Source organism: Fistularia commersonii, chromosome 23 (assembly GCF_037954325.1).
Source record: "Fistularia commersonii isolate RoL2024-O1a breed Wild chromosome 23, RoL_Fcom_v1.0, whole genome shotgun sequence".
Taxonomy (NCBI): Eukaryota; Metazoa; Chordata; class Actinopteri; order Syngnathiformes; family Fistulariidae; genus Fistularia; species Fistularia commersonii.
The window spans coordinates 3,043,413-3,053,477 of NC_141306.1; the positions used below are offsets into that span (position 1 = coordinate 3,043,413).

Consider the following 10,065-nt stretch of genomic DNA (forward strand, 5'->3'; position numbering starts at 1 on the left):
GAAGGGAGAGGAATGAAGTTTAGTTGCAGCAAGACAGAATATATGTGTGAATGAGAGGAACCCGGGTGGAACAGTGAGGCTACAGGGAGTGGAGATCAAGAAGCTGGAGGATTTCAAGCTCTAAGAGTCAACAGTCTAGAGCAACGGACAGTGGAAAAGAGGTGAAGAGACGGGTTCAAGCACATTGGAACGGGTGGAGAAAAGTGTCAGGGGTACGAAGAGATAGAAGACTATGTGCCAGAATGAAAGGAAAGGTGGACAAGACAGTGGTGAGACCAGCTATGCTGTATGGACTGCAAACTGATACAATGACGAAAAGACAGGAGGCCGAGCTGGAGGTCACAGAGATGAAGATGCTGAGGTTCTCTTTGGGAGTGACCAGGATGGATAGGATCAGGAATGAGTCCATCATGTTAGATGTTTTGGCGAGAAGGTCAGAGTAGCCAGACTGAGATAGTTGGGTCATGTACAGAGGAGGGAGAGTGAATATATTGGTAGACGGATGGTGGAATTGGAGGTCTAGAGGAAGACCAAAAAGAATATTCATGAATGTTGTCAGAGAGGATATGAAGTAAGTTGGTGTGAGAGAGGAGGATACAGAGAATAGGTTTAGATGGAGAAGGTTGATACGCTGTGGCACCCCTGAAGGTAAAAGCTGAAAGAAGTATATAAACATATTTATGTATTTGTATATACATATCTATATATGGATAGTTATATATGTCTGTATTTGAATATGAATATATATATATATACCGCAATTTCCGGACTATCGAGCGCATCTCAGTATAAGCCGCACCATCGCTATCTCGGGCTTCCTCCTGCGCACTAAAACCGTCATAGTAGTCTTCTTCGGTGTCGGGGTTGAACAGACTCGGAATTTCTCGGTCATTTCATCGGTCCGATGTGACGAGGATAAATGTTTTAGCGGCGTGAAGCTTGTTAGCCCCCCCCCCAAAAAAAAAACACCGCATTGTTGTTTACGTGAAAAAAGTCGCGGCTTATCGTCCGGAAATTTCGGTAGATTTGAAGGCATATATATGTTTATTTATCGAGGTATACAGCTTTCTATAAACTATAAATGCTTTATTCTATATTATTTTGTGCATTAGAAAATATGCAACAGAAATCAACCGTGCGAACGCAATGGAAAAACAAAACAAACAAATAAAACAATTACATCAAAGTGACCTCAACTCAGAGGTGGGGCGTGGCGTCATCACGCCGTGACGTCATCACCCCCATATATGGCACTACCCCCCCCCCCAGGAGCGCCCCCCCCTCCCGAGCTCCCCCTCCCTCCCCCAAACGACGATGAGCGTGTGGCGCGTGTGGCGCCAAGGCTCCTCCGTGTTGGCCGCGCGCTCCCCGGTGCGTTTCCCGCCGCGGCCCCGGTACCGCAGCACCAAGGCGGCGCCGCAGATGCCCGGGATGGAGTACCAGGTGAGCCGCGGCGGGGACGCCACCTGTCAACCTCCCGGTTCGCTAGCTCAGACCCGGTTAGCTTAGCTCGCTTGAGTTTGACAAGTTTGTGAACGGTTGACTTTCATTTTTTTTTTTTCTGTGTTTTTTTTTGTTTCGTGCGGGACGGTGGAAAAATGGCCGGCGTGTGTGGCGACCGGGCTAGGCTAACGCTCCGAGCGGGTTCGTCCGGTAACGGAAGCGGTAACGTCGCCGGTTATGTGACACGTGTTCCCGCGTCGAGGCCATGTGAGGCTCCGGGATATCCATTCTGCACGCCGCTGTGTTGCTAGTTTTCTCCCAGGGTGTGTTTTTAAGCGTTTTATTGCTACCAAAGTTTTCGACTTTTTTTTATGTAAAACAGGCCAGAACAAACCTGTCAGTCATGTAAATAGCGCTAGCATACTTCGTGTGAATATATAAAACAAACTCTCCCGTCTTTTTATTTTCCATATCTCCATCTTAACGTTCTCAGAAGTCCTGGGAACGTGTGCTATTTAATAGGAAAAAAATAATGTATATATATATATGTGTTTGTATATATTTATGTAAATGTGTGTATGTGTATATATGTATATCTTTATATATGTGTATTATTTCAAATGCCTCTAAGCCACTCTTGGTTTAGTGCACTGTATACACACATGGGTTTTGGAAATTTAAGTATAATTGGGAAAGTTTTTGGGTTGAGGCCTATTTCTATGGCCCTTGTGGCCCAGTGTGTGTGTGTGAACACACTGGATGGAGCTGGTCAGGACTGGACAGAGGGGCTTGATGTAGTTTTTTTTTTTTTTTTAAGGGGACAGTTCTTTATTCTAATTATAGGACTCCATTGGATGCCATAATAGTCGCTACTTTTTCTCAGGGTCCAGCCATCACGTAACGTTAAACAACTACCAGCGTGCCCGTGTGAACAAGCTGAATGGGAAATGTCAGCAGGTTATTCACCATCAGCCTGGCTGAGTCAACATCAGGTTCCTGTTCAAGCGATTGCTTCACATATTGATTGAGTTATTGACGCAGATCGAACGACCGTTTGCTTTTCTTCGAAACCGCTTGGCAGGAGTGAATCCCAGCTCGTTGCACGAGAGAACAAGAGCCGGACTTTAACACGACGCCGTCGTCGAGCGATTGACGTATTTCTTCACACTCCACTCGATTGTCAACGATCAAGTTTTGCCTTTTTGCCGCAGGACGCCATTTGCACCCTGAACACGCTGCAGACCAACGCCAGCGCCCTGGAGCTGGTGCGGCGAGAGCGCGGCCACCCTCAGCTGCAGCTACAGGCCATGAGGGGTTTCCTGGAGCGAGCTGGCCTCACTGTGAGTCTGGAATCACAACCCACCCCCCCTAAAAGCAACACTACTGTTGTGATAGTGCCTTTTAAGTCTTATCTGGTGTGTTTGTGTGCACGTGCTAGGTTCAGGAGCTCGATCATCTCAATATCATTCATGTAACCGGGACAAAGGGCAAGGTGAGCCGGCTCGATGTAAACACACGCACACACTCAGTGTTTTGCAAGCGGAGTCAAAAACCCATGTTTTGTTTTTTTTTTTACAAGTTGATTGACCCGAATAAAAACATTAGGGGCATTTCATTTTATCTCGCATTCATAGTTTTGTTTTTGTCTCAACATGGAGCTAAAAGTGGTCATTACATAACCCAGACGGGAGGCCGTGTCAACCTGTGTTCATTGCGCAAGATGACTTTGTGTACTTTTCTCGTCCAGGGTTCAACCTGTGCGTTCACGGAGCAGATATTGAGAAGTTATGGATTCCGGACAGGATTTTACAGGTAAAAAAAAATGAGACCCTCTCCATCCTTATCCCCCTCCCTGTACCCTCTTTGCTGACGTGTTCGTTTCCCCTGTAGCTCACCACACCTGGTACAAGTGAGGGAGAGGATTCGAATCAACGGACTGCCCATCGGAAAGGAACTCTTTACTAAATATTTCTGGCAGGTTTACGGACGGCTGGATGAAACCAAGGTAGGAAAGTCACGGGAAACAGTCTGTCTGCGAACTGACGCGTAAGGCATCCCAAGCGGTTCATTCTGACCCCTGCACGCGGTATTATTAGTGTCACAGGTTATAATTGAATCTGGTACAAAATGAGACGCCTCATGTCGGCACGAGGGTGAGTCTCATGTGACCACACGTTTGACCCTAAATAAAGTCGTAGCGTACGGACGCGCTTTCTACAACAAAGGGGCCGCTGTGGAAAAGGGACTCCGGTTACATTCCAGGAAAATCACAACGAGGTGGGGGGGTTGTGTAGATCCACGTGCAGGCAGGTCATTCATAATTTCTCACCACAAACATTTTCCGTATTATATCGATAAAGGCTATAGACAACAGCCTCCTTTAAATAAAACTTTGACATTGTTAGGACCAAAGAGTTATTTGTCCAAATGTCTTGTTTGCTATCTACTGGTGTGATTGGAATGCAAGATGAACCAGTCCAAACCAGGGGTTTACAATAATGAACAAGTTGGAGACCATAAATCATCACTGAAGATGATGAAATTCGTTTTTTTGTTTGTTTTTAAAGGAATTATGAAGGGTTGACACACACACACACACACACACACACACACACACACACACACACACACACACACACACACACACACACACACACACACACACACACACACACACACACACACCCAAGTTAGACCATACTGTGGTGGGCCGACCCTCAAAGAGGTTGTGGGGAAAACTGAAGCGGTCTACTAAAGGTTATTGATTACCTGATTCTCTCTTCCTGTCCAGGAGGCCCATGAAGGATCTATGCCCGCTTACTTTCGCTTCCTCACCATCCTGGCTTTCCACGTCTTCCTTCAGGAGAAGGTTTGTCCTGAGAAGCACACAGCGAAGATCAGATATGTTTCCCACTGGGAATGTTCTAGTTTTGATTTGGTTGGAACCCGACCCTCTATCGGCTGTGGCAGAAGTTTTTAATTAGCTATTTCCAGTATATTATTATAATTTCCCATTGTTACAACAACAATAATAATTAATAAGGTCATGGATAAACTTGACTTAGAAAGTGAGTAAAAAAAAAATAGTCCAAAACATGAGAATCCAAAAGGACATTCGCAATAAAACTGTCTCATGAATTGACTGTGAAATCTTCACAGGAATATGTAAACTGTAATTGTGATATGCTATTGTAATATGGTACATCTCCACCTGTATGCAGGTGGATGTCGCGGTGGTCGAGGTTGGAATTGGCGGTGCTTACGACTGCACAAACATTATAAGGTAAAGTATTGTTTTGGCATCAGCCTCGCTGAGGAACGTTGGAATTTCAGCAGCTTTAAAAAAAAAACTTTCTTGACCGCCTCCACTTTTCACTGATGTTTTCTGCGATTATACGCACATCCTGTCTCCGCAGGAGGCCGTGGGTATGCGGCATCTCCTCCTTGGGGATCGACCACATTCAGATTCTCGGGGACACCATCGAGAAGATCGCCTGGCAGAAGGGGGGCATCTTCAAGGTATGTGTTGGCAGCACAGATGCACATTTCGACTAAAGCGGTGTTAGGTGTGGACTGTCATTCAACTGTAAATTGTGTGTGTGTGTGTTTTAGCCAGGAGTACCTGCTTTCACAGTCAAGCAGCCAGAAGGGGCGATGGCTGTGCTTCATGGCAGAGCTAAGGAAAGGAATGTAAGTGAAGCGTCTTTGCGAGCCTCGTGTCAATCAACATCAGATGGGTAGATATGGTTTGTCTGTGGAAGCCTCTCCCTTCAAATCTCCATTTTGCTGGTGCACACAGTGCCCTCTGTGGGTTTGCCCGGAGCTGCAGGACTACCAAGAAGACTGTGGTCCTTTAAGGCTGGGCCTTGCTGGGAACCACCAGCGCAGCAACGCCTCCCTGGCTCTGCAGCTGAGTCACACATGGCTGCAGAAGAGATGTCTACCAGGTGGGACAACCTACCTCCTGACATGAGTGGGGCTGAGCAATGTGGCCATACAGACGCTGCTATTCCTGATATCAGAACATTGGTTGCTGCATATCTGCAAAAACACATTGTTTACATTGTGCTTCAGTGACAAAGGGAGCCAAAAAACTGTTGAACGACCATTTTACACATATATAAATATATATATATATATCCCAAAATTCTCTGGTCTTGTAAAATTCCTGAAGTATCAGAATCAGACTACAGCGGAATAATGGCTGGTTATCACTAAATAAATTAAGCTAATGCTAAAGATATATTAGGAAAAAGATGTTATTAAATTTCTTGTAATCTCTCAACAGATAAAAGCTTCAACACCTGTGCTGAGGCCTCAGGTGTGCCCGAGGCAACCGCTTTCATGCCCAGTCCCATCATGGTGAAAGGTGAGACTCCTATGAAATTGTGAAAAGGTCGAAGGTCATTTGAGTCAGTGCAACATGCTGAGTAGATGAGACTCTTAATCATTTCATAAACATGTGTAAAGGTGTGAAAGAATTTAAAGGCTCATATTTAGTGCTTACAACGCTAGCCTGTCTCACATTACATACAGTCTGTGTGTGTGTGTGTGTGTACGTGTATACACATATACACACATACACACAGCTCGTAGAAATGTGACTTATTTTGTACACAAGTTCAAACTAAATGTCATTCTACACATGAACACAAAATGCAATTTTAACTGACGGGGACTTGCGGCAACAGGCCGCCGTGAACGCTCGGAGGTATGATATTTTTCTTTCTTGACGCCCGTCCAGGCCTGGCAGACGCAGCGTGGCCCGGGAGGAACCAGACCCTGAAACACGGCTCCGTAACCTACTTCCTGGACGGCGCTCACACCGTCCGCAGCATGCAGGCCTGCGTGCGCTGGTTCCGGGAGGCTGCAGCCAGCCATGAAAGGAATGCAAGGTGAAACTCCGCTGCTTTGACTCTGACCCTCACTGGAGGGTGATCATGATGACTTTGTATCCGCCTGGAGTTTAATTGCTTATAGGCACATTCACATCCTCGCTCAAACGTGTGATGTGTTTTGTTTATTTGTTATTTACACACTGCAGTGGCTCTGTAGCCCGAGTCTTGCTGTTCAACGCGACTGGAGAGAGAGACTCTGCAGCCATGCTCAAACTACTTGTGGTAAGTTTGTTTCATAGCCTTCAAGTGGAAAAGTGGATTTTGCCTTTGTTGACGTATTTATTTTAGTATGTATCAGAAGAGGGGTTCTCCTATTTAAACCTCAAGACACCTCCTTCAGTGGTAGAAGCACAAAGACATTATGCACACACAAAAAAGCGTCATTGTTCTTGTCCAGAAAAATGTTAAGAAACAGCCTGCTTATGCCATTAATGTTAGAAAACATAAATACGAAGATGAGTCTTCAATGTCTTGTTATTTTCTAAGGCTTTTGTTTCAACGCAGTCCCGTACCAACTTGTGCGTGGTGAAGATTTGGATATGAGTCTGTGAATCTGCTGACACCTGCAGAAAACAAGTAGACTAAGTTCTGAATAGGAGTTTAAAACAAAATAGCAAATTTTCGATCACTTTATGGGTATTTCATGATGGATTTAAAAAAGAAAAAACATTTACCCTGCCTAAAGTAGGCTATTTCTGATAGTTTCTACATTTTATTTCAGAAAATCTCCTAACGACACGGGGTTCCCAACCTCTACTTTGGGAACCCCAGAATTAGAGTAATATTGTAAGTCGACCTACCTGTATGTAGAGCTGTGAGATCTTAAAGCATGGATTAAACAGTGTGCGCTTTTTAATAGGGCTCTGAAAATATTGACCTAATGTGCATGGGATCTAATGGCCCTCTCTACCCAGCCCTCACTGGATGAAGACCACTGTTGCGTTTGAGTAGTAAATAAATGGCCGAAAAAGTATTTTGCACTTTGGTAGCAGCCACTGTATCCTTATCCCAGACAGCCAAAAGCCCCACTGCAGCATGTCCTTAATACATAACACGTGCCGTTTGGAAGGTGAATAACAGAATGCATCAAATAGATCTGTCTCCGGCGCATTGCGTTCCCCGCTCAATAACGTACTGCTTCAATATATTGTGTTTCAGCCATGCCATTTTGACTTTGCCGTGTTCTGCCCCAACATCACCGAAGCAATCGCCTCCTGTAGTGCAGGTAAGCTCCCTGAGAACGCTTTAAGAACACTATATTGGATCGGCACTGGAAATGACCGTGTGTACAACACACAGAGATCCTTAGATTTCTGGGTATGCTGGTTTATCTTATCAACTGTAGATCACCAGGTGATCAGTGTGGATTCCACCGTCAAACACACATTTTACTAAAGCTGAATTCAGCACCATGTTGATACAGAAGTGTACTGGTTGATGGTTTGCAATGAATCACGGCCGTGAACAAGTGAGAGACCCTCCATCATGCAGGACCATGAGATCTGCAGTATATTTGTTCAAACGGCAAACCGTCTTCATGTGATCACAACTCAGTACTCTTGATGTAATCCAAAAAAACATGTTTCCGTGTTTTACCTCTCAGACCAGCAGAACTTCAACGTCTCCGTGGAGAACATGCTGACTAGATGTCTGGACAACGAGAGGAGTTGGCGTCTCCACAACAGCACGGGTGAGAACAAGGGCGCGCCGCTGCTCATCGAGGACCACCTGCCCTTGGCGCCGGGCAAGAAGGCGGACACCCTGGTCTTCCCGTGCATCCTCAGTGCTCTCCAGTGGATCACGCAAGGCAGGGATCTGGTGCTGGCAAAGGAGAAAGCGTTAGCGGTGAAAACCAGCATCATGGCCAGAGCCACGGACCTCTGCGACGCGGCGGAGATCCACCTCCTCGTCACCGGGAGCCTCCACCTGGTGGGAGGTGCCCTGAAACACCTCGACCCAGCCTCTTCCAAGTGAAACGCACCAGGACCTAATATTAATTTAAACCGCTCGACTTACATTTGACTTGTTTAGAAGAACAAGCGGGGACTGTAGAAGTGACTTTTTTTTCCCTGCACTATCTTTCTAGGCAGACTGTAGTGCAGAAGAGAGGTGTAAGCTACGCTTGGTCGTGAATTTGTCTTGGTGTCTTCACTGAACTAGTTTGGACCACATCAGCTCCGGTCCTCCCGGCAGCCCTTGCTTCACCCAGAGCCTTATGGACGTCAGCGCAGCTGTGCCAAGCTCATATCTTTAGTCTTACTTGAAACCAAAATGTGTTTACATTAATTTGGAAAGGCTACAGTTATGTATCCTCCCGTGGTCGGGCATCCCTGATGCTTACAGCGTGAATATTTTCCCACAAGGGCTACGTGGATGTTGAGGTTTTATTTTTCTATTTGCAATCCAGACAACAACATGGGATCCTGTTTGCATGTGTTCCGCTTTTGTCCAACACGCCTCGTACACACTGTTCTTTTTATGTACAGATACACTTTTCAACAGATGACTTTAGCGGTCGTGATCGGACCGAATAATCCGTTAAACGTTGATCAATCGAACGTCAAAGTTGTACTTTTAATTTATATGTGCATTTCTGGTTGTAATCAGTGGGTTTTTCTGGGTCTTATTGAAGTGTTATAAACATGTTTCACTTGTAGCTCGGACACATCAATCTTTAACCTCATCTTCAATCACTGTCTGTATGTCTTAGAGTAAGACTGACAAAATATTATAAATGTTTTGTTTTTTTTCATAGTTTACATGGACCCATCATAACACGGTGCACTTGAATGAAACTTGTCACTTGTAAGTAGTATATATATATTGAGTCTTCTCAAATCTTAAATTAAAAAAATCTAATTGGTTGTAATATTATTTACCCTCCCCTGTGTAAACCTGATTGTAATGGGATTTGATGGGCACTATGTCTAAAAGATGCAAAAGGTCCTCCTACTGCTGCTGCATTAAATCAGTTTATAAAACTATTCCGTTCTTGACTCAAAATCCTGTTGCAAGATCCCCAGGACCCTGGGTCTCCCTGGAAATTATATATAGCGCATACATGTCATGCATGCACATTTGATAAAAGATTTACTTGTATAATTTCATCAATACCTTTTCAGGAAAGCAGTGTTAAGCTCTGAAGGCTGTTTTTTCCCTCTTGCATTTTAGGATTTTTTTTTTTTTTACCGGATGATTCAAAATTGGACTTGGACCCAATTGACACAACAAAAATTACTTACTTCAGGTTCACACTCAATCCCTTCATACCAAAAAACACACTTTGCTTTGTCTGCGGTCAGTACACAAACATACACATCACTGACTAAACTCAGCTAACGTTACGGTTCAAAACAAGTCTTTTTAAATTTTATAGCAGGCAACTTGGGCTCATTGAAGTAGAACTTTGACTTTTCCTTGTTTAAGACACACACACTCGCGTTAGCATACAGACGTGGGCCATACATTCCGCGGACACGAGTGGTGTGGAAACCTGGAGCCGATGGACTTCATATAGTAAAGCAGAAGCATTATAGTAACGATTCTCATATTTAATCTCGGAAAAATCACAGCAGGTAAATTACTGTGATTAAATGGGGGTAAATGCAGCACATTCACCTATTTTGTTCGATAGTTGGTGCCAATGTACAAAAGTGGTCCAACTGGCAAAACAGCCATGAACTACCAGAGCATATTCATTGCCTGCCTGCACCGACTGCCGACC

The 10,065-nt window shown here is 44.8% G+C and overlaps 1 protein-coding gene across 1 annotated transcript; it reads left to right on the plus strand.

Annotated features, from left to right (window-relative positions):
* Window positions 1-1,297: 1,297 nt before the first annotated feature.
* On the plus strand, window positions 1,298-9,325 carry fpgs (folylpolyglutamate synthase). The gene is made up of 15 exons (XM_086170301.1): window positions 1,298-1,443; window positions 2,655-2,783; window positions 2,882-2,935; window positions 3,191-3,255; window positions 3,334-3,448; window positions 4,235-4,312; window positions 4,665-4,726; window positions 4,860-4,962; window positions 5,056-5,133; window positions 5,243-5,390; window positions 5,732-5,812; window positions 6,188-6,338; window positions 6,488-6,563; window positions 7,500-7,566; window positions 7,945-9,325. Exons 1-15 carry the CDS (start codon window positions 1,315-1,317, stop codon window positions 8,313-8,315), a joined length of 1,707 nt encoding a protein of 568 aa, XP_086026427.1. The 5' UTR covers window positions 1,298-1,314; the 3' UTR covers window positions 8,316-9,325.
* Window positions 9,326-10,065: the final 740 nt, after the last annotated feature.

Excerpts from the sequence above, each read along its gene's own strand:
- fpgs (XM_086170301.1), top strand. The coding sequence starts at position 1,315 with ATGAGCGTGTGGCGCGTGTGGCGCCAAGGCTCCTCCGTGTTGGCCGCG. Across the intron at positions 5,813-6,187 it reads CAGTCCCATCATGGTGAAAG|GCCTGGCAGACGCAGCGTGG; the intron begins GTGAGACTCCTA and ends ACGCCCGTCCAG. Across the intron at positions 6,339-6,487 it reads AGCCATGAAAGGAATGCAAG|TGGCTCTGTAGCCCGAGTCT; the intron begins GTGAAACTCCGC and ends TACACACTGCAG.